General features: G+C 47.6%; 1 protein-coding gene across 1 annotated transcript; it reads right to left on the reverse strand.

Moving 5' to 3' along the window:
• Window positions 1–1302: 1302 nt before the first annotated feature.
• LOC130117091 (RNA-binding protein Nova-1-like) lies at window positions 1303–23684 on the reverse strand. The gene is made up of 4 exons (XM_056285238.1): window positions 23452–23684; window positions 14559–14702; window positions 3313–3479; window positions 1303–2928 (listed from the first exon to the last, which is right to left on the reverse strand). The coding sequence occupies exons 1-4, from the start codon at window positions 23618–23620 to the stop codon at window positions 1909–1911; spliced, it is 1500 nt and encodes a 499-aa protein (XP_056141213.1). The 5' UTR covers window positions 23621–23684; the 3' UTR covers window positions 1303–1908.
• Between the last annotated feature and the right edge of the window lie 1038 nt (window positions 23685–24722).

The following is a 24722-nucleotide window of genomic DNA, read 5'->3' on the forward strand; positions in this document are numbered from 1 at the left end:
GGGTTGCCAGGTACTGGGCCCACATCTTTTGTATAGGACGAATAAGTGTGTACGTTAAAATACTCGTATCCCAGCAGGGACGGATACACTTCTGTGTGGTGTATTCTCCATGTCTCACAGTGCAGTCATCAGAGACCCAGTGTACTCAGGATGAAAACCGTGGATAGCAGCTCAGAAGAAAGCCCGGGTAGTCTTTTGTGTTTTCGAGAATGTTCTAGACAACTACCCTTTTCCCATATTAGCCAAAACGGTCGTCTAAAAGAAACAAGACCAAAAATATTTGTGTGATGTTTTTATCGTGAGCTACGCCCCGGTGGTGGTGGTGGTGAGCGCCCACCTTTTGCTTAAGCTGCAGGATCAATTTGTCTTGATGCAAATGAAGAAGGACGGCTCGCAAGACGCCTCGAGTCCAAACCTTCTTTCAAGTCGTTCTACTTTCCCTCCTGTTGGTATACGTCTCCTGACTATTTGGTACCCTTGACGTAAAGGCAATAGTTTCTTTGTTCACAGATATTGGTTCATACAGCTTTTCTCTTTCAAACACGAATGTTTTTGTTCATTTGCAAAAACGGTGGTGAGATGTGTTGGTTCAGGTGAAGGACAGTTTGAGCTACCTCGACCTGCGTTCTAGTGCCGTCTGTCCTCAGTTATTTCTTAGGCTTGAGTAATGTGTGTCTAAGGCAAAAATATTGTCAGGTGAAATAAGGATTATCGCCAATTTCTAGGAAGGAAAAAAAAAAAAACCATGTCCACAGCATTTTTAAAACCAAGTAAATTTTCGCCACAAGGTTCTGAATTAGGTGTTTGTGGAGAGGAACTCTACGTCTAATCCCATTAGCACCAAGAAAGGGTTAATTAACAACGTTTCTCTACGTTTGTAGCTGTATTTGAGTGAATATGCAACTATGTTTTAGTGTTTGTACATTTGTGGGAACGTCACATCTATATGTGTGGATGTAAAGTATATTTGTACATTCCTGTGTGTCTCCTCTATCCTCTCACATTGATTATTTAACCCCTGAACTTTACTCGCAGACAATAACGGTGAAGTTCAGACTGGGTTTGAATTATACATTTCTTTCACTGCAACACAATATTTGATCCCTGTAAATGAAAATAGCAATAGGCTAATATTGTTTTTACATTCAGATCAACCTGAATTCACAGGTTTAAATAATCTTATGTGTTTTAATGAGACCATGTCAATAAATAATGGAAGAAAATAATAAAATACCCAAATTTTGAAACTTCAATCATGGTATGAGCCAGAATTCAACATATGTCAAAACAGATGCGGTTTTTATTAAAGAAATTGAATTGAGATTGCTCGTCTGAGATGACCTCAGGTGCTCATTATATGACCCCTCCCGTGTGAACAACGCCATCTGCGTTGTATTCAAAGAGCAAGGTTTGTGAAACAGCCCTGTTAGCTGACTGGAACTTCAACTGACACTCAACTCACCGGGAGCTGAGATTTGTGACTGGAAAAAAAAAAATCAAATCAACCAAAGGAAAAAAAAAGAAAAGAAAAAAGACCCAAAACAAGAAAAAACAGCTATGAGGTTTTGGAGGAGGGTGAAAACGTGAGGTCCTCACCCTTGGATCTGCAACTTGGCAGTGAACCAGTTCAGCTTACTCTGATCACCGTCATCAAAAGGACTCGACACAAACTTTTAAAAAACATCAGGACATCGGTCCTAAAAACACATTCACATATCACACACACTTATCTTGGTTGTCTCCCCCACCTCCTCCTTTTTGATTCTCTCATTTGATACTGAAATATTGAACAGATATTTGGACGTTTCTCTTTTTTTTTTTTTTTTTTTCAAACCCCCATCGGTGACTCTCTTGATTCCCTACTACCTCTGTCTTCATCCTTTCTCTCTTTCCTCTTATTTTTCCCTTTTAGCCAACCTTTTGTGGGTTAGTAGCGCGCACGCCTTGCTCATATGTGATCCGCTGGCTGATCAGATACTGCGCTGCTTGTGTAGCGGCTGGCGACCCTGTTATGGTAACTTTACGGTTCCGCGTACCAGGAATGAATTCGCCCTTTTTGGAGATCTGGATGCGGGCGCCCGTTAGCTCCTGGTACTCTACCAGCGTTTTCCCTCCTTTCCCCAAAATGGCTCCCACCAAATTCTCGGGCACGGCAATCTCAACCACGTCCTTGGCGCCATCAGCTAGCTTCTCTGTCGCCAGTAGCGAGGACGCCATCAATGGGGATGAAGCATTTAGGTAACCGTTGGAAGCCCCTGTGGCAGCAGCTAAAGAACCTAGGGAGAACCCACCCAGGCCTGCCGCAGGGTGGCCGGCACTGCTGGAGGCGTCGTTTGCGTAGGACGCCAGGAGGTTAGCCGCCGCTGCCGCAGCTGGATTAGCGCTGGCCGCCACAGCAGCGAGGACTCCAGATGCGGCTGCAGGGTTGAGGCCCAGGCCCAAGGTGTTAGTGTTGTAGCCGTAGCTGGCCAGTGTGTTGAGGGCTGAGGTGATGGCCAGCAGATCATTGCCAGAAAAGCTGGACATGGCGGCTGGGAAGGCGCCCATTCCTGTCAGGCCGGCTTGACCTAGGAGGCTGGAGGCAGTGGCAGCTGCAGCGGCTGCATTGGGCAGCACCTCAGCGGAGTTAGCGTAGGGGGAACCGGTGGGGTTGGAGTTGGCGACTGGGCCGGAGATGTTGGAATAGCTGATGTTGAGGCAGCTGCTACTCTGGGGGTCCTCCTGGATCTTCTGCACTATGATTTCCACGGCCTTGCGGTTCTGCTCAGGCTCTCCACTGATGGTAACCACACGCTCCTGCAGGTTGATGCCCTCTGGCTTCTGGGAGAGCTGCACCCAAGCCCCCGACTGCTCCATCACTGCTTTTACAGTGGCGCCACCTTTGCCAATGATAAGACCAGCAGTGCTATTGGGTACTATCAGTTTAGCCTGTGGAGAAATGAAGACATTGAAATAGAGAGAGGGGAGGAGAGGGAGATTTAAGAGTAGAAATGGGAGACAGAGAGAGAGAGGGCCGTCTCTCTGAGTCAATACTATACCAGCCCCCTCTTTACTCAGCGATTTGTTAATCCCAGGGGTTTAGGCTGCAGCTGCCACACGGCTCTGTCTAGCTAAAGACTTGGGGTAAAAATAACCCACCATACCCTCACATTTTCCTGACCCTACCCTGCTCTGGGTCATGGCCCAGAGAACCAGTAATACTGGCAACAAGGTGTTCAGGCATTGTTTCCACCGAATATTAAACAGGCCAGATTACGGTGAGATCGCTACAGAATTTGAGGCCCTTTGTACATGCTTGTGAGCGTGGCTCACCTGTTTGACGCGGTCAGGGTTGACGGTGGTCTGTGGTTGCAATATGCTGACGGGTTCAGTTTTCTGAGCGCTCTGGGGCATCTCGCGGACTTTCTCTGCAATGAAGTTGTGGACGCCATTGAGTGCCTCGACTGTGCCTTGTATCAAGCACACACGTTCTGTTGTTCCTGCGTCGAGAGAGCGAGAGAGAGGGAGAAAAGATGCAACAAAGGATCAGTTACAGTCATGTTTCCTGGCCTACTAAATCTATGCTGGAGAGCAGATAGGGTAGTAGTCCAGCCTTTTGCTGACCATGGGACTAAACAGTATGTACTTATTGTGTCGCAGTGATGGGAAATAAATGCACTAACATTTCACAAAGACGACTAATTGTTAAACTATCCATTGCTTCCCCCCATTTATACAATCGGCATAGAAACGGCTTAAAACCTTGCTTGGTTAGCAAGCCACAGGGGGATAAAGGATTCCTCTTCAATGATGTAACCCTTTCAGCGCTCGGCAACACGGAGCCTTGTGCTCGCCCCGCAGCGCCAACAGAATACACACACACTTGTTCCTCTCATCGGCGTCTTTCTACACCCACACACTGAAGACCCTACAAGCATTTCGTTGCCATGGTTAAGGGGCCGAGCTTTGGAAACAGGTGACGGAACAGTGAGTCCTTTTTTTTTCTTTCCACTTCCAGTGTCCGTCCCCCCCCCCCTCCCCCGCCCCCGGACATGCTTCCCCCTATTATCATCCTCGCCTAGCCTGCTCTCTATCCTTTTTATTAAAACATGAAATGGGCCTTAACTCATTCGGTGCAGTAAATAATCTTGCGTGACACTATATCGTCCTCTTTATCCTTGAAGACGGCATAAACCTGATTAAAGACCGTAATTCAGCGAGTGGTAAGTGTCACGCTGGCCATTTTACCCACATGCAGTCATTAAAACTTTAGAGAACTCTCATTTGAGAGACACGCAGATAGACAACTTTCGTCCAGATATCTCTTACTTGTAAGCTAGTCACATAGGTTCATAAACGTCCTATCGATTCATCATATAAACGAAAAGTAACACACACTGAGGGTTGTAGTGAGGCGCCGATCACTGGAAGTGTCACACGATCTGGCTCCGCACACATTTCTCTTTTATTTAGGTGACGTTTCAGCCCTCAGGCCCTCCTCAAGATCAACATCTTGAGGAGGGCCTGAGGGCTGAAACGTCACCTAAATAAAAGACAAATAATAAAAGAGAAATGTGTGCGGAGCCAGAGTGTGTGACACTTTTCGCCCTACCTATAACCATTCATCAACACAAAGTAAATGTCAAACTGCCCGAATGTGAAGAAAAACCCATATATTTCTAGGCCAAGAGAAGTGTTTGAAGACACTCCTGGTTCATACCAAAACAGATGGATAATGTTGGGTCAGAGTGGCCAAAAGTCATTGCCAAATAATCTGAATCAGAAGAAGCAGGGAAGATGGCGTTTTAGCCTGCGTTTGGCCCTGTACTTCGTATTGCACTAGAACCACCAGGATTTCACTCCTACCTCAAATGACCACGGGCAGTCAGAATGACAAATATAATACTATTTTTAAACAATTTAAACTTCAGAGAGACATGGTCGAACTTGAGTAGCAAAATTGACAAAGTGAAAATATTACCTGAAAAACAAAACAGAAAACACATACTGCCAATCTAACAAACGTCACAAGGCCTATAAAACGTGAAATATAAAAGAAAAAGAAATGAATAACTACTGGAACAGTCCCAAACAATGACTAGAACTTAAAAACTACTGGAACGACATGGTTTTTAAACTCTATATTCTGTCAAGATAAATACCCAGTTGAGATATTAACGCATTACATATGTTAGTATGTCTGTTATGAAACTAACTGACACCAAAATGAACATTTTAACAACTTTAATACTATTTTTCAACCTATTTAAAATCGCTGGTGTCCAACGCCTGTAAATACTGCAATGCCTCGGTGGTAGTCATGGTGGGTCTGTAACCAGACATGTTGGAAATAATCGAAAATCAAGTTTAGACTATTTCTCTGCAACTTCAGGGAGGAAACAATGTGACCAACACGTCATAAATAGTGACGTGACGCGCACGATCACGCACAAATTACGAGCTCGTGGTCGTTTTACGTAGATCTTATAAGTTTTTTTGTGCAATTGATCTAAAATTAATTTTTAATGCAAATATGCAATTTTAGGAGCATTCGGGGATTGGCAGGTCTGTATCTTTTTTCCCCCCACAAAGTTATTAAACTTTGAAAATCCAAAAACCGTCAAAATGACCGCCTTGGTCGTTAAGAAATGATTGGCAACCCTTTGGGTCGAGAATGCATTCTGGGAGCCCTGAAGGAATGACCTTTCTACCGTCTCACTGTTGTGATCAATAATACACATATTTAGATAGTGCTTTGGCAAATTTTACACAAAAATTAAAAATGTGGGGTGACGTATAAGATTTAACCAAGCATGTCATTGATAAATATTCTGCAAGACAGACAGCCAGGCCAAAAAAATTTTTTTTTTTAAAAAATGGCACATTTAAGGTAAGTTAAAAGGGTAAGGACCCTGGAGAAACACACTTGGTGCTTCCGTTCCTGGTGAGGAGCTAATGGACTGAAGCCCGCAAATCTATCCAATCGACCCGCTCCATTCTCGTGTTATATTACTGCATCGCTCTTCTTTAAATATATTTTTTGTCGTGTATGTGCCATGCCAGATGTTTAATTTATGATTTGTATTCAATAAGTCATGCAGGGTACGTCTCTAAATGCCATACCCCACGATAGACTAAAGTAGCGAATGTGAACTCTATAGAAATTCTATCATTTATGAGATTCAACAGAGGCGATTATCCGAAATGAGGTTTCCATTGGCGTCCAAGAGCAGCCACAGAGTTAAAATGCAATTTGTGGTAAAATGATGAGCAAGGTAAAAAGGCCATTACATGCAAAGGATGCACAGCCGCGTAATGTGCAAAATATATAAAATATGCATTCAAACTGAAGCGACCGTGTAAGCTGAAAAAGGTGAACGAGGACATCTTCCGCCGTGTCATTTTCGGCTGACATATTAAGGCGTAGCGATTGTGATTTAAAATGCCTCAAGCGCTTCATCCAACCACGGACCCCCGGCTTTAAAAAAAAAAGAAGTATTTCAGACATAAAAGCAGAAAATATTTGGCATTTGACCAGCGGAAGTGTTTTAATTTTCCAGGGATGTTATCAATCCGTGAAAATAGAAATAGAAACCCAGCCGGTTAATTCAGGTATGGCAGAGATTTGAGAAAGCGCATCAACTTTTACTAAACGCGCCCTCTGATCAGCTGGGTTTTGTGTGCGACACGTCCTGATCACAGCTCCGGCTCTGCCAGTTCAGCGTTTATATTTATTTATGGTGTGTTTTAACAGTTTTAGGCCGTGCCACAACATATTCGTCACACAAATGGTTCGTCCGTTGATACTCTTAACACTGTCCTCGCAAATTCAAAGGCAGCAAATGTGCTAAATGGAGGCATTCCAGGGTGTGTTTATGTGTGTGTGTGTGTGTGTGTGTGTGTCTGTGTGTAAATTAACAAAGCTGCAAATCTGGCAGAGTGGAGGCCGTTAGGCAGTTGTTGAGTAAGGACTACTAATCAAGACCACATCCACTCGCGACGTGTTTACGGGAGAACATTTAAAATGGATGGAAAAACAAAGTGTCCCCCCCCCCCACTGAAAATGTAATTACACTGAAGTATTATTCACTCAAACAAACGAGACAGTCTTTTGTGAAGAGTTCTGCTCAATTTGCTTGTGTAAAATTGGGAGAAAATATTTACAATATCCCCCCCCCCCCCCCCGCTTTTTCTCCCCAGTTGTATCCGGCCAATTACCCCACTCTTCCGAGCCGTCCCGGTCGCTGCTCCACCCCCCTCTGCCGATCCGGGAAGGGCTGCAGACTACCACATGCCTCCTCCCGTACATGTGGAGTCGCCAGCCGCTTCTTTTCGCCTGACAGTGAGGAGTTTTGCCAGGGGGTCGTAGCACACGGGAGGATCACGCGATTACCCCCAGCCCCCCCTGAACAGGGCCCCCCCCGACCAACCAGAGGAGGCGCTAGTGCAGCGACCAGGACACATACCCACATCGGGCTTCCCGCCCGCAGACACGGCCAATTGTATCTGTAGGGACGCCCGACCAAGCCGGCGGTAACACGGAGATTCGAACCGGCGATCCCCGTGCTGGTAGGCAACAGAATAGACGGCCACGCCACCCGGACGCCTTACAATATGCTTCGTAATAGGGCTGGGTGATTTTAACAAAATCTGATATCACAAGATGCTTGACGAGACACCTCGACGTCAATGATGTGACGTCTGTCTGTGACTGTTGGTGCTTTCGTGCTGTATTGACGCAAAAGAACATTGTGAGGGCCAATCAGTAGTGATGTGGGTATGATGAGCAAGCAGGAAGAGACATCCGGTATTAAATTCACTCGGCCAAAACAGCCGAAGAAGTCCGGAATACCGCTCTGCTGTAGTGCAGCCCTCAAGACCCGGGCATGACAACATTAAAGCGGTGTGGCAATGTTATAATAATCAAAATCCCAGATGACATGTGGTCTCACGTCATGGTATTGATATGACAGCCATATCTTTGCCGGCTCCACCTCTTCTAATCTCTAAATCACGGGACACTAAAGCACAACGAAAAGTTATTTCATTTAAAAAAAAAAAAATCAAACATGATTTAAGATATTTTCAAACTTATTTTCACGGCAGCTCCGTATTAGCGGACTGATATTACGTGACTCCATAAAGAACTGCGGGTGGCGTGGCGGTCCGTCGCCTACCAACACGGGGATCGCCTGTTCGAATCCCCGTGTTACCTCCAGCTTAGTTGGGCGTCCCTACAGACACAATTGGCCGTGTCTGCGGGGGGGGGGGAGCCGGATGTGGGTATGTGTCCTGGTCGCGGCACTAGCGCCTCCTCTGGTCGGTCGGGGCACCTGTCCGGGGGGGAGGGGGAACTGGGGGGGAATAGCGTGATCCTCCCACACGATACGTCCCCCTGGTGAAACTCCTCACTGTCAGGTGAAGAGAAGGGGCTGGCGACTCCACATGTATGGGAGGAGGCATGTGGTAGTCTGCAGCCCTCCCCCGGATCGACACAGGGGGCGGAGCCAGCGACCGGGACGGCTCGGAAGAGTGGGGTAATTGGACGGGCACAATTGGGGAGAAACGGGGCAATAAAAAATAGCAAAACTTCCTCAGTGGAGAGTACATATCCATGAGGTGGGAGCGTTGCCCCTTGCGTCCTCCTTAAACCCTTTGGGGTTCTTCTGGACCGAGAGAGAAACCTCCCGAGGACCGCTGCTGCCAGATCAGCAGGATTGCATATCCTGTGAGAGCAGACGCAGTCTTGGAGCGCAGCTGAACTCCATTAAAGCCTCTTTGCCGCCAGTGAGTCACCGAAGGAGGGGTCGTTCCTGGAAATAACCTGAACCATTGATTTTCGTACTCCACCTTTTTCACTTACGGGCTCGGCTGCGCGACGCTTACTCCCCCTCCGCGCCTGTCTTTGAAGTCGAAGAATTTCACGATAATTGCCCCGAGGTCCGTGTTACGGCGAGAGTTCGCTCGTCCTCTCGATGACGGGAGGGGCGAGGAGAGTGTCGTTGCCCCGTAAAGCTTGTTCCCTAGCCTTCAGCCCACCCCAATAAATCAAGCGTAAGAACAGTGTCTTCTGTCTTGATCCTCGAGTTAAAATAGGGAATTTACAACCTTCCCCTTCACTGTGGACCTTTTTGCGAAGAGAATTTAACTCTTATTTAGCATTTTCCCCCCTAGGCATTTTCTCCATTCAAAAGCAAAGCGGTTGTAATTTCCCATTTTGGAAAATGCTAATCTATAGCGCGTGACGTGATGGTGTACGATACGTCTGTCGTTCCACCTTTCTGTCGTCGGACGTGTTTCTTGCGTTCACATTTGCGTTTTTGGCACACCTTGATTTTCAAGTTGGGAGGTTTTTGTTTGTTTTTGGTGGACCCCCCCCCCTTTTTTTTCTCTCCCCAGTTGTATCCGGCCAATTACCCGACTCTTCCGAGCAGTCCCGGTCGCTGCTCCATCCCCTCTGGCGATCCGGGGAGGGCTGCAGACTACCACATGCCTCCTTCAGCCGCTTCTTTTCACCTGACAGTGAAGGAGTTTCCCCCAGCACCACCACCCCCCCCGAACAGGCACCCCCCGGCCAACCAGGGGAGGCGCTAGGGCAGCGACCAGGACACACCCACATCCGGCTTCCCACCCACGGACATGGCCAATCGTGTCTGTAGGGACGCCCGACCAAGCCGGAGGTAACACGGGGACTCAAACCGGCGATCCCCATGTTGGTAGGCAACGGAATAGACCGCCACGCCACCCGGGCACTGTTTTTTTTTTTAAACATGTCTTATTAAACATCCAGTAAATTAACTGGAGGCACTTTAAAAAAAAAAAAACGTGGCATGCCCAGACTCCGTGTCATCACCAGACGTTCCAGGTCCTCGGGGTTTCCAAGTCTGAAACCTGACAGTAACCATACCATCACTTCCTTCCCTATTTAGTGCAGACAGAAGTGGCCTCTGTGCCACGCACTGGTTCATCTGAGTGCAGGTCCGTGGTCTTAATACAAGGGGGGGATTCTTGCCGATAAAAATGAAAATACCGTTAAGACTGGCATTCACTTTAGGAGTAACAGACAACACTAAATGGGCTGCTACAATGCAGGAACCTGGTGTCTGTGAACCACATTTTAGGACTATATGGGCTTTTAATCTTCTAAATAGGGAACGCTGGCATATTAAGTGCAGCCTTCTGGGAAAGAGGACAGAAAAAAAACTTTTTTAGAGTCCAGCGGTGTCCGTCCTGAGTCCTACACTTGGGATGTTTGAAGTGATATTTCACGATTATAAAAACATTTTCAATTTTAAGATACTTTTTTTTTTTTTTGAAATGGCTAACAACCAAATTGAGCTACTCCCAGTACAAATTTATTCTGAAAAGGAAAACTCCCTCCTCTTGCAAAAACAACAAAAAGTAGATCCACTTTATAATCCCTTTATTCTGTAACCCCTATCGTGCATCCGTCGCACGTTCCAACATTTTGACTTCTTCCAATTGTGTTTTAGCGAAGTTTAATACTGCTTAAACCGAGCTGACGACTATCTGAATTTCTTCAGTCTATACTAAAAGCCGTCTGAATTCTGAAGCCCCTTTTCGAAAAAGGACTACCTCACCCTGCACAGTGGATGAAGCAGCGGTGTTTTCCAGTATGAGGTCACACATTGTGATCCACATTTTACCATTTGGATAATCCGAAACATCAGTCCATAGTTTCTATGACATCATAACTACTCCATCTGTTTGTGCTGTACAGTGGGTAACCCAATACGCTAGTTGGGCTGATGGCCAGCTGCACAAAGGGCTTGAATTTTTGTTTCGAAGTCAAAGCTCATATCATGAAGTCACCAAGCTCTTTTGCAGCTGCTTTAACCTGTATGTGTGTGTGTGTGTGTGTCTACACACATGCTATATGTGTGTGTGTGTGTGTGTGTGTGTCCGCATGCGTGAGTATAGGTGTGGGAATTTATTTAGTCTGCTGCTGCACATGCATGACGTGAATGCACAGTGCGAGTATGTGGATGCATAGCACGTCGCCATCCAAGAGGGCTCAAGTAACTCGGTCATTAAACACTTGGGTAAGACTTAAAGATATAAATCAAACGACGAAAACAACAAGAGAGGCGAGGCCCGTATGTCACGAAGCGGAGCAGTAGCACGGTGTCATCGTATCTTGGCTTTATTTCTCCCAACTGCCAGCGCAAACTCTGAGAAATACGCTGAGCAGAAAGGAGGAAAGAGGAAACTTGGCTTGCACTGGAACAAGTTGAGTACAGCTGGGGCAGGGTCACGTCCACAGAGAGAGATTGAAACAGGCTATTTCTGGGCCTGCCCCCTCCGTCCCCTCCCTCACACACAATCATGCATCATCCACACCCTTCACTATCTCCAGTCATCCATCTGAGTCTGCCACAGCAGGACCCAGTTGTACAGTTCCAACAAGCCCTTTTGAATCCGATGGTTTCATGTCTTACATTGACGGATGGGGGATGTGAGGTGAATGGGATTCTTAAGGGGGAACCTTCGCACAGAGGATTGTAGGAACAAATGGCTGCATCTGTTGTTGTCTCCTGATCTCGCCAGTCTGCGATTGCGTTGTAGATAAAAATGAGTTCAGGGCTGCTGCAAGGATAAAGGCCTTTGCACGGCAAGTCCACATTTTCAGTATGTTTTGTTTCGTTTTGTTTCCCCAAATCCAACTTCATGGTCCGATAACTCAAAAAAACGGTTAACCGGGTGGATAAAAAAAAAGAAAAAACTGCCGATGGATTACTTTTTCAGAGTTGTTGTGTAAACTTAATGACCAAAACTCTTTTTTTTTAAGTGCGCAAGATTTGAACAAAAAAATGTGGACTTTGGCGCGCTAACACCTGAAGACACAAGGCCATCATCTATGCATGATGGGGCCAGCATGCTATATTAAGGCATGCTAAATATGCCTTATTAGAGCCACGCTATGTGATTTTGGCACAGCTGGGCGGTGCTTGTTTGTTGCGAGCGGCACTTCCGTGATGCTTTCAGTATCTATTACAAAGCTGCAGTGGCGTATGGCAACAAAGGGTCGACACTGGAACATCTACTTTGTGTTGGCGGCCGTGTAGAAACCTATTCAAACTACTGAAAACGCATTAGCGCTAGTCCTTTGCTAGAGCCGTCTTTGTTCGTTACTGTCAATATGGCCTGACCAGACATATGCGATGCGTGGAAAGACTGCGAGAGGACTGCCTGCACCAGAACACTTGAGGCTATCGCAGAGAAACTACTTGGTGCATTGAATCCCCATTGGGTGCAATTTATTCAGTATACATTCAATTCGAGTTAATAAATGGGGCGTTTCAGCAGCAAGCCTTCGTCACTGGACACCGCCGGGGTAGCGTTGCTTGCAGCCAACAAGCACTGCTACTGCCAAACTTGCATAGTGCAGCTTCGACACCTGGTCTATAAGTCAAGACAAAAAGAGTATAGACTTTCATTGTCATCTAAATCGAGCCGTTATAACCTCCGTGAAGCATACATACTCGAAAGCGGCCAGGTCTGCCTAGCGTGTGCTTGAGACGTGGCAAAGTGGTAGCCCGTGGTGACTTTTCTGGAAGGGGCACTCCAGATCATTGTGTGGTCGTACACCATTAGTCGTTTCGTTTTACGTCGGTGGGCCAAAATACCACCCAGTCAAATCCCTGCCAGCAGCCCCTCTCCCTGACTGCTCTCCTCACTCATCATGATAATGAATAGGGGGATGGGCAGAGCAGGTGGTGGCCTATGAACACATCTAAAAACCAAAGCCAGATATAAGGATACAGATAACCGCTTTCTATTTTGCCCCCTATGCCAACCAAGTAGCGATATTTCGCTACTCCCAAACACAGCTGGACACAATTTCAAGGCCTGTTCAACCTACATGTGTTCTTTCATGCCGGCAAACAGAAACAAGCTGAAAAAAGAACTGCAGAGATATTCCTAAGCACACCGAAAGTGCACGTCTATGTTCTTTGTTTTTGCCACCCCCCTGCCATTTGCTCGGTAATTGTTTGCCACAGTTCAGTCGATGCAGTATTTCACATGAAACTCCCTATAAACAGGACACACTAGAAGCCATGCCGTGCAGTTTATTGTATGCAAAGTGATGTTTTTCATTTTTATTATTTTCATTTTTCCTGCAAAAAAAAAAACATCTAAAGACCCGGTGTCGCGTGACCAACCGTTGTAGAAGAGAATGTTTTCCGCCGATAAAAAAAAGGAAACCATTCAGATGCAGGACTGAGCTCTGAACAAGGCTTTTTCTGTCTCTGTAATATATTGTATGAAGTGGGTGCCCTTTGCCACCAACATTTTATATATATAAAAGAAAAAAATCTCCCATGTACAATTCTTTTTTTTGGGGGTGGAGGGGGATTTTTTCTCCCTTTCTCATCCTCAATTGTACCCAGCCAATTACCCCACTCTTCCAAGCCATTCCACTCGCCGCTCCACCCCCTCTGTCGATCCAGGGAGGGCTGCAGACTACCACATGCCTCCTCCCATGCATGTGGAATCACCAGCCACTTCTTTTCACCTGACAGTGAGGAGTTTCGCCAGGGGGACGTAGTACATGGGACGATCACGCTATTCCCCCCAGTTCCCCCCTCCCCCTGAACAGGCGCCCCCGACCGACCAGAGGAGGCGCAGAGACAGCCAATCGTGTCTGTAGGGACGCCCGACCAAGCCGGAGGTAATACGGGGAATAGAACGTGCATCATGTTGCGTTCATGTATACTCCCACTTCTTTCCTGTGTTGAGATATGAATTTTAACTACATTAATGTGTCAAATATACTGCTGGATTGGGATTATTTGATGCCATTAATTATCACAGAAGACATCTGGACCCAATCAACAGCAAGGCTCTTGGCACCTGTTATTTTTCAGAAGGTTGTAGTCCTCCTCTGAGGCATGAAGGACAAACACAAAGGCACTCCGACTAACTCGGGCTATCCAGCTTTTAGGATGAGATGCTTCAGTGTTGACCTCCATCCGATAGGGGTCATTAGAAAGCATGAGCCTCTTTTCCCATGTTGCCATTGTTTTTTTGTTTTTTTTTTTCAATTTGGCCGAACTATGGGACTAATGTTTTTAAAATACCCTATTTATCCTCTGCATCACAGAATTTGCTCTCCGTCCTGCAATAAAATGGCAGCCAGTCCCATTTGATACAGTTCTTATATTGCACCAACACGAAAAGACCGTCATCATACCAAATGCACACACCAGTACATTAAGTCAGCACCCTGCTACACACACACACACACAAACATCCTTACAGAGAAATTGATCTCCGATTTAAATGCTTCATCTGATATCTGTGACATCAACTTGCAAATTCAGTCCTATCAAAGACATCAGGATAATCTACTTCAAATTACTGAGGCTTGATGTCTGGTTTAGTTTGACAATGAACCGCTCTTACTCAGACTAACCAAATTACCCGGATATCTGAAATATATTTCCTCGCGTTACAGTACTGGTGATTAGGCCGGGTGAGGAAAACGGACAACTGTCCTTTCATCATAGAAGCCTTCATAATGAACATTTTGCTAATTACCAACTGAAAATGGTTACCTGGGTAGAAATCTTTGGATTTGGACAGCTTGATGGTGGCACCCGTCTCTTTCTGCAGTTGTACGATGGTCTGCCCGCCCTTGCCAATTATAGAGCCGGCTGCATAGCTGGGGATCAGCACCTTCAGGAAGTACTCACCCTCCTCTGGGGGAACAGACACAGAACCGGAGAGGGTCACAGCTTGTACGGCGTCTCCACATATTATATACCCCAAATTGGTACCCTGCCCCGATAAGTCCAACAAGCAGCAATTCAGAACGGTAATACGCGGCTTTCATACAGCAAACAGCATTTGTCACTTATGCATCTCATATACGGGGACACAGGAAGTAAACATGTTGTATCCCCTCGGTACAGGATCAATATCTGGAGGGGTTTTGTGCGTGGAGTGCGAGTCTTTTGTAGTCTTCTGTGGCACCTTTTATCAGGGAGGTGACATATTCTGTGTTCTGTCCCAGATTTCTTGTGGAGTAAATGATGACCTCCTTTCCAGTTTGCAGTGGTCTAATTTTAACTGTTTTCAAGGGGTTTTAGCAACCTCTGACAAAACACTGTACCAATTTCAGGGGTTTGAATGAAGCCAAGTCCAACGCTATTAATCATTATTTTGACATGAGCTAAAGGAAAGTGGAAATTACTGGCATCATTTGGAGCCTGTGTGCCATGAGGGGGGATATTGCACTCCAAGGACCGGGCGCAAACATATGAAACCGTGATCCACGCAGTCCACGGGAGCCAATAAGCCTTGATCCCTAGTAATGAATAGAAGTGATGAGAGCATATGGGACGAAATCCCCCAGATTTGTCTGAAGGGTATACTGCCAAGGCAGTCTAAATCTCCTCCATTTTCTTTTTTTTGGGGGGTGGGTGGGGTGGGGTGGGGGGGTTGGTGGCTTACAAGTGGCTTGTATCGGCCAATGATTGACAACACGTCAGTTAAGAGAATTTGCAGCCGCACAGGTTTCTCCTTACAGTCAGGAAACTTCCCTTCTTCCATGGCTGATCGAGACTTAATTAGCATCAAGGTGAGCACTGTGCCCATCTGAGAGGAACCCGGTCATATAATTAATCCAAGTGTAACGGAACCGGCCCCGTATGGTGCTCGGACGTAGCTCTGTTGAATGCAACTGATGTGCAACCCCGGAAAGAGTAAAGGACAAAAAAGATCGAAAACATTTTATCAGCGAATGCGTCAGCATCGTGGTCCCCGACGTACCCCAAATGTCGTACAGATGACATAACGACAAAGTATTTGTGTCGGTGTGCGTCTTAAAATCCTAGGACACCACGCCGTTAGCTGTCAGATACCCTCCGCATGCATATTGCGATGCAATGACATCATGTTCGGATCGTTTCAGCTGCCTCAAGGGTGACATCACTCCGGTGAGCCATAAATGTAATAAGGATCTATCTGCCCGTACGAGGGGCTCTCTAACGCACGCCTGCGCTCAAATGAAGAAATAAAAAAGCGATTCCCGTTTCCTGACGGCGAATGCCATTGCCACGGGGTCGGCGATGGTGTCGCCGCATCCCGTGCCGGGGTAACAAATGTGGGGGTTTGCCCGGAGCGATGAGGAGGGGGGAAATGAATGGATGGAGATGGATAGCCCTGCACCGACACTCACCTGTTGCCTCAGCGATGCTCTGATTAGATTCACATCACAACGAACACACCAATGTGGAATTGAAAGCAGCTTCAATGGCGTGCGGTAATTAGCCCTGCACACAGTGGCATTGATATGCTCCCCCATGTTTCACTTTGACACAAGTCATTTTTGAGGTGCGAGAACCAAAAATCGATGATTGTGACTGTTTTCGTCTTCGTTTTTTTTTTTTTTTTTACAGCAATGATGTTTGTTCATGGAAATATGGTTTTAATTTACATCAATTTACCTCAATCGTGGGACAAATGTACCATAGTAAATCTGTCCAAACCCTAGAATTTTCTTTGTGTTCACGTGAAACGTAGATTTCCCGAAATAAAACCCAACACGAATGTTAGGAATGCTGATCGAAGCTTTTTGCGTGGCCTTCTTTTTAAGAACGTGCTAGAAAATGAAATGATAGATAAACCGTTTTATGCCAATCCTACTCCCAGCAGTACTCATCACGGGGCCTTCCCTGCTTCTTGGATTTCAGTGGTGTGTTGCAATCATCTTTCCATCTGCTTCAGCAAATAATGACAATAAAATGACCTTGATGGGAAAACAAAGATCACGTCTGGATGACATGGTTGTTGCGTGGCTTTTGATTCCTGCCCGTTGTAAGAGGACAATCAATCCAATCGCCGTTGTTCGGACAATTCAATTTGAACCGTACCGACTGCCGAATCCAGATCCTGCCTGTAGGACCTGTTGTTCAAAGACAAACCCAAATCGACTGCGTAACTTTCTGCCGATCTCCAACCAAAGTAAACCCGGACAGGGGAGCGCTCCAACTAAAATTCCCTCCATCGCCCTGCCAGCAGCGTTTGCTGTCATTAGTCAATAATTAATTCTGTCCTAGTGTCTGAAATCACAGTAACAGGTTTTAATGGCGTCATGTGGTAGAGTAAACATGGCAATCTGTTGCTGCAATCCGCCAGGGAATGGGAGCAGTGGGGCACGTTGGGAGACTGAGCCAGTGGGGTGGTAGTTCAAACCCCCATTTCCAAAACCACAGGGATGGCTCGAAGAAGGGACGCGGACCCCCGAGCCAAACATGTTTTAGTTAAGTCACTTGAGGGGGGTGGGTCAGGAGGAAATGCCTTGTGACCGTGCCCCCTCCTCCTCACTACCCCTCAAAGTACCCACTCTGCATTTCAATAGACCAACCTGCTGCTGAGTGACAGCAAGGACGATGGAACAAAAATGAGCAATGATGGAACGGGCGAGAGAATCGGGTGCACGGCATCGTGGATAGGTTTTAGCACAACCGATAAATTCAACAAGTCAGAGAAAGGAAAAAAAAAGAAAGGAAAAAAAAAAACGAGGAAAAAAAAAAAAGAGTTGGACTCTTACCCATTCTGAGATCTGCTGGTACAAGTCCTCTGTCAGATCGCCATCAATGCCGGGGCGCAATCACTAAAGGGTCTCTTAACGTTAAGCTAGGCATAGGTGCAACGGTGGTGCTGAGGAATGCGGCCAGTCGACCTTTTTCAACGAGGTCTAATACATCAGTAGGTGCAAAAAGAGATTTCACCGCAGCATCCAAGCCATGCCTGCAGCCGGCCAGAGCCTCAATTGTCTGAGAAAATGCTAATGCAGGCTCTTGGTGTTTTCAGTGAAAGACGGCACGCATTGTTCAAGCCTGCATCGGTTTGAAAGGGGGGGGGTCTTCCCTGCCGCATCACCCTTTTCACAGCTCTCATCCATATTCATCGAGTGGCCTGTCCGTCTGCAGCAGCAGGGAGGACTGACATCTCGCTCGGCCAATCCGTATCCTCCTCCCCCCTGTACGTCATGTACCCGCCCCCCAATGCCGGTCCCAAAAAATTGAATTTCCCCCCCCCTACTCCGCCTCTTTTGACGCAGCACTATAAAGTATGGCGGTCAATTCACTCACTTTTTTTTAGTGGAAAGTGACAAAGGTGAAGTGGTTGGGGGCGCCGCTTCGAGAGGTGAATGGGAAGGCGCGTAGAGTGACCTTCAACGGCGGCTGAAGACGAGTACGGGTAGCATAAGCGGATGATGAAGGAGATGGAGGGGGAGTGATCTGAGAAAGAACGTGCCCCCCCCCCTTCCCCTGAATCCCCCCCCCCGCACCCCACTCCCCCTTCCTCCTTTCCCCAGCCCCCAATCCCTTAGACGGCCATGTTTGAGAGGGCGGAGGGGCTCATCAACCATTGCAAATGGCAGTGCCGCAGAATGGTGGAGGGGGGTGATGAAGCCAATCACTACGCCTATAAATCTTACACGGAGCGATAGCCTATGTGAGCGTATGAGGACAAATACTGCAATGTGCATGTATGTGTCGATATGGGCGAGCTCGGCTCCGCTCAATAGCACTGTCCGGGGGAACCTCGGGAAAACGGCAGCCCTTTCTCCTCGGCCGCTCTCATTTTCACTGTTAATTTGGTTTTAGCAGCGAGAACTACGCTGAGGCCCGCAAGGTTTTGGAGCGAGTGCCGCTGAGAAAATTCAACCAATAAACCAATCTCGTTCACTGAAAGAGCCCCTAATATATAGACACGGTCTCCCCGTAGACCCCACTTCCTCTCACTATCTATCTGTCTCTCCCTTTCTCCCCGCCTTGCCCTGTCTTCCTCCCTCTCTCTCTCTCTCTCTCTCTCTCGGTCTTTATTTCACTGCCACCTGGCAAATTCACAGTCCACTCACGTCACACCGCTCTGCAAGGGCACCTGTGTCCTTCTCACACAAAAAAAAAATCAAAAAAAATAAAACAAAACCCGAGCTCATATTCCCGTGCCAACCTTTCCATTAGCAACATTACAAGATCATACGTAATCCTTTAGCGACACAACCTTTGGTTGCCAGCAACATGGGCTCCGAGTACGGGTAATTATAGGTTAAATTAGAAGCCAAATTCAATGAAAGAGATGTTCATTTTGAGGAGAGAAGGGCGATGCTGATAAAAGAAGAGTAATTTCCCTCATTCAGCGAGGATGTATGGTCCAGCCGTCTCTAAATGCACAACAAGGGCTCAGCCTTGAAAGAGCACGAGCTCGCTCTCCTCTTTGTTGCAACCGCCAATCACGTTAATGACCGGCTCAGTTGGAATAACGTGATCGATATCAACTAGTCAAGGGGTCGGCGATCACAAGAGGATCGGTGAAGATGATCAGCCCGTTTGCCGCGGTGACCAGAAAACCCGTTGGCTAATCACGGAACATGATCAGAACAACATATGAAAGGCTCTGGACTGTGCAGCTGTCGTTGCTGTTCGCCTACTCGTGCATCTGTTGCGTGAACGGGGTGACTTCAGCAAGGGTCTGAACCCCCGAGCATCGTTACTTTGAGGGCGGCGCAAGCGAACAGTTTTTTAACAGGAATGTGCTTTTCAGTCAAATAAGCTACATTGTCCCTACCAAGCGATAGCAAGGCTGCCATTTTACCTCCTCGGCATGCTATGCTGCAATGCTGTCTTGTTCCCTCCACTAAACGACGTAAAAAGGCCTTGGCGTGGCTCATGGCAAGACAGACAGGTTACACGATTAGCAAATGTCTCAGCATAACGTTGTAGCTCACACGAGAGCTCATTTGCCAGAGCATCGGTTGTTATCTTTTAACGGGTCCGTACAAAGACAAGTTCTTTTTTTTTTTACCCCCTCCAAATGGCCCTAAAGGACAGTGTAATAAATGGTTTTAGCTAGTCTCCAGTGATTTCTGGGGTGGAGAGGGAGGTGTGAGAAGGGGGGTGCATCTCTCAAACCGGTGGTGTGGAGATGCGTCTCTTGACAGTTTGTGATCTTTTTTTTTTTGGTCTTTGCCCGCCAACACCAGACTAACTAGAAACCGTCAGTGCTGCTTCACCGATCGGCGCGAGGCCGCCGATGTGGCAGCGCAACTTAATTACATTTTAATATTCTTAGTTCGCAGGTTAGAATATGTGCATGGCGCTAGCACGTGTTCAAAATATCTGTGTGATACTGCATATATTACATTACCGCATCACTTAGATATTACACTGTAGTCACACTGCTAACTTGAATAAAGTAATAAAACAAAGACCACCAGTTTTCCAGCCAGGTTTAGCTAGACTTTCCTTTACCATGGATTTTGCATTTTCATGAGATCTTATAATATATTCATATTATTTCCTTTTCAGCACCTGGAAATGATTTGTCAGGGAAGATAAACTGCTAATGAACCCTATATGAATTATGATAAAGGATTCTCTGTGATATTTATCAGGATGTGCAGGCCAGGGTCTCCACGCAGAGCAACGATACCTTGTTTAGGAAGCCATCTGGAACAGTTTTCCCTCTGGAGGAAAGAAACGACATTCTCTTGAGGATTAGAAATTGCTTTAGTCAATATTGCATTTTCATCCACTGCTATTAATTGCGAAGGCTTAGATCCAAGCTATCTAGTGTCCCTTGTTACCAGAAGACACGGACGTCTTGGAGAAACATGCGGTCAGACTATAAAAGGTCATCAGGAGGTAAAATGGTGTCTAATAAGATTACTGAAATTACCAAGTGATTTGAGAATCCCTGTCATTATTCTAGCTATTCAAAATGCTGTTTCACTCTATTTGGCCCTTTCTGTCATTGGATAATTTGCTTGGACTGATCCAGTTTCAGGAACCACACAGAATTACGCAAAGTGACAGCCAAATTCTTTCAGAACCAGCAAGACCATAGGATAGTTTGTTTTTTTGTAATTCGGGACATATGAGGGCCAAATCCGCTCTAAAACGGGGTCAAAAGGAGCAATGGTCCGACTGCACTGAACATGATTCATGTTTTTGAACCATTTCTTTTCTAATGTTGAATGTGTTGCCAGCTAAGATGATGCAATCATGGTGCTTTATAGAAGTAGTAATAATAATAATAATAGGTCTGCTGAATGGATGAAGAAGACAGAGAAAGAGATAGACAAAGCGAGTGGCCATACCATCTGGTGAGGAAACCACCACTGATGCCCAATTAGGATAAAGTTCTCGGACTAGCTCATCCCTATAATACTCAAACAAATGGAAATGAGATGTGCCAAGATTTTTAAAGTATATGCCACCACCCCCCACCATTGTACTTGTTTATCCATCGACTGCCAACATCTTCCCTTAAGTAAAAGAAACGTGTTTTTATTTTGCCCTCCCAAGACCTGAAAGGGCAAGCTAGCACTCCCACCGTTGGCATACTTGAGGTTCCTGACATGTCCTATCTGGTGAATTAAAGGAGAAAATCACCATCGCCGTGGTTGTAGATAATATTTAACGACACCAATAATGGTCTCCAAAAGATAAAAGAACCGAGATACCAGTTGGCGATGTGATAAGGGACAAACCAAAAACCGCCCAGTACAGACAGTTATTGGACAGTTTTCAGTTTGTAACTGCTGCACGGTAATTCAAACTATGTAAAAAAAAGAAAAGAAAAATCAGCATGGGACAACATGACGAACCGCCAACCAAAAGCAAATAAGGCAAGTCAGAATTTTATTCATCCCCCACACGAGAATAACCTGGATGGGATGGGAATCTAGTCCGTCAGTGTGTTTCTGCAGCTCAGACCCAGCTCTGTGTGTGTTTTGACTGATTAATTGACTGAATTTGTACACTCAGACTGTTTGTCTAGCTCAGTGTTTCTCAACCCAGTCCTCCAGGACCCCCTAATCCTGCAGATTTTCATTGTAACCCTGCATAGGTGGCCCCGCTTGTACTTACTCGACCAATCATCTCGCAGCACTTAATTATGCAAGGTGTGCAACATCTGACAAAATTCATCGCTGATTGGTTGAATAACTACAAACAGGTACCTATGCAGGGTTGCAAAGAACATATGCAGGATAGGGGGTCCTTGAGGACTGGGGTCTAGCTTATGGACGGAGAGGAGCTTTATTCCTTCGCAGCACTCTGCGGGAAAGTGTCAGTATTGCAGTAAAACGTAGCCCACGTTAGCGTGCCACCCATTTAATACCAACTTCAGCAGTACTAATACATAGCTGTGTCTACAGCTTTGGGAGAAGCATGTTTAGACCAAACTGCCAAGTGCAAGAAATCCCACATCAGTTCATTTCTGGGGTGAAAACATCACCCGCCCTTTACCCTTTCCATTTTCCAAAGGCTGTGCTCGTGGTTGTGAGGTGATAAAAATACTAATTTTTTTTGTTGTGGTATATGGATATGTTGTTGTCTGATCTAGGAAAACTGGCAATTTCAGCAGGTTCATACACAGTGAGACAAACGCATGTCCGTTATGTCCCCAGATCAGCTCCAGCGCCCCGGTATTGCTCAGAGTTACTGCGGCTGATAGACCAGCACGTTACGAGTTAATCTTTGCAAACAGGGAGTACTGGCCGAGGCAGTCGTTTCGGGTTTTTCCCTCCATAGCAGGCGAATATTTCCCTCCTATGCAACCTACCAGAGTGCACCCCCCCCCCTCACCCCTGCACCCCCCCCCCACACACACACACACTCAATTAAAGACGTCACGCCAAACGTCCAGATGTGAAATACGGAAAGGTGACCGAGTTCAAAACGCAACGCCGACCAGAGTTTACGTGGGGCCACTTGATCGTTCTCACCGCCACGCTTCCCACTCCCCCCCCCCTCCCCCGTGTCGAACGAACTTGCGCACAAAAGGACACGGCGCGACGTTTCGGGGGGGGGGGTGAGGAGTGCACAGGTGTCGCGGGGTTGCCTGCAAAGCATCGCGAAACGCGCGGGTCGGGCTGCGCGCGGCGTCCGTTTTGCACGCGGGGCGACGCCGCAGGCTGGGGGGGGGGGACGTATGTCGGGGGACGGCAGCCTTTTAAGACACCCGCCGGTACGGAACCGAGGCTGGGGGCTCCCCCCGTTTTTCGGACCGAGCCGCGGTTCGACTTGCGAACGCGCGGCAACGTGGTGGAGATGAAAAGCGGCGCTCACCGGTTACCTGCCGCCGAGCGGAGTTTACGTGGGCCGCTTAGATGCCCCCCCCCCCCGTGTTGAGGTTTAGCGCGAACGAACTTGCGCACAAAAGGACACGGCGCGACGTTTCGGGGGAGGGGGGGGGTCGACAAGTGCACAGGTGTCGCGGGGCTGCTTGCAAAGCATCGCGAAACGCGGGTCGGGCCGCGGCGTTAAGGGGGTGTGTGGGGGGGGTGTGGGACATACGTCGGGGGGATGGCCGCTTTTAGGACGCCCGCCGGTACGGAACCGAGGCTGGGCCCTTGTCGCCCAAGTCGCGGCTCGACTTGCGAACGAGGTTGCGGGAGCGCAAAAGCGCGGCTCGGCGGTGGTCTCTTACCTCCCGTGTTGGTGCGCTTGGTACAGCCGGCCTCCTCGGCCGGGGTTTCCAGCGGTCGCTTGCGGGAGTCGGTGGGATCCGACTCCATGTGGGGCTGCTGCTGCGGGTTGCGCAGGTCGGGGCTTGAGAAGACCCCGTTATGATCCGCCGCTCCGCCGGCCATCATCATGTTCCCTCCCCCCCGGCGCAGGAATAAACGTACGCGCTATTATTCCACAGCGCCCCTCACCACATAACCACACCACCACCACCACCACCGCCACCACACACACGGGAGGGGTGGGGGCGCGGAAAGGGCGAGTTTCCTCCACAAGTTGTAGGGTTGTTGTTGTTTTGGTTGTGTTTTTGTTGTTGTTGTGCGAGTCTTCGAATCTCTCTCAGGCACCGCGAAAAGGACGGAGCGCTCCGCGTTCGGGGTCGTTCCGGGTTTTCCGCTCCGCCGCTAAAAAAGCCAGAAAAAAAAAAAGAAAAAAAACCCCATTGAGCGAAAACCCGGTCGGCGCGCTCGCGGGCACTTCAAAAGCGTTGATTCTCCCCCCCCCTCTCCCCTCCCCTCCCCTCGCCAGCCCCTCCGTAATAACGCCGTTTAACGACGGATTTATTTTTATTTTTTATTTTACGCAACGTATAAATTGGCATCTTCTTTTCCTTCCGGCTTCCGGGACCGTGTTTTGCGAGTCCCCCAGGTCGGCTTCTGACGCGCGCAGCTGTTGTTATTGTTACCTTTGTTAGCGGCGCGAGAGGGGAAGTGCGCGCGCGCCCCCCCTCGTCCCCGCCCCCCCTCACAGCTCCTCCGGCGGACCACACTGCCGCTGACCGGTCAAACACCACGCCGGCCACGCTGGCGTCGGTGAAGTGACCCCCCCCGGGGGGGCGGCGGGGTCACGCCCAGCAGCAGGATATGCCCCCCCTTCGGCTAACTTAAGGTGGATGTGGGTACACTTGACACCGGAGTATGCGCCCCTTAAGTGTACCCACGTCCACCTTAAATGAATCTGTCTCCCCCCCCCCCCAAAACAACACAATTGGCCCCCAAAATAAAGGGCACTAAAATAACCTTATTAGAATAATGTGCCTCTACTTAATAACCGGCAATACTCTGCAACTTCAATAGCAATGAAAAAAAAAAGAAAGAAGGCAAAGTTTGAAAAAAATCCATCCATTACCCACCAAGTTGCGGGGGGGGGGGTGCTGGAGCCTATCCCAGCAGTCATTGGGCGGCAGGCCGTCACAGGGCCCTCTCCCCGCCTCCAGCTCAGATATATATTCTG

This window comes from Lampris incognitus, chromosome 8 (assembly GCF_029633865.1).
Source record: "Lampris incognitus isolate fLamInc1 chromosome 8, fLamInc1.hap2, whole genome shotgun sequence".
NCBI lineage: Eukaryota > Metazoa > Chordata > Actinopteri > Lampriformes > Lampridae > Lampris > Lampris incognitus.

Excerpts from the sequence above, each read along its gene's own strand:
- LOC130117091 (XM_056285238.1), bottom strand. The coding sequence starts at position 23,620 with ATGATGATGGCCGGCGGAGCGGCGGATCATAACGGGGTCTTCTCAAGC. Across the intron at positions 14,703-23,451 it reads CAAGCGCACCAACACGGGAG|AGGAGGGTGAGTACTTCCTG; the intron begins GTAAGAGACCAC and ends CTGTTCCCCCAG. Across the intron at positions 2,929-3,312 it reads ACCCTGACCGCGTCAAACAG|GCTAAACTGATAGTACCCAA; the intron begins GTGAGCCACGCT and ends ATTTCTCCACAG.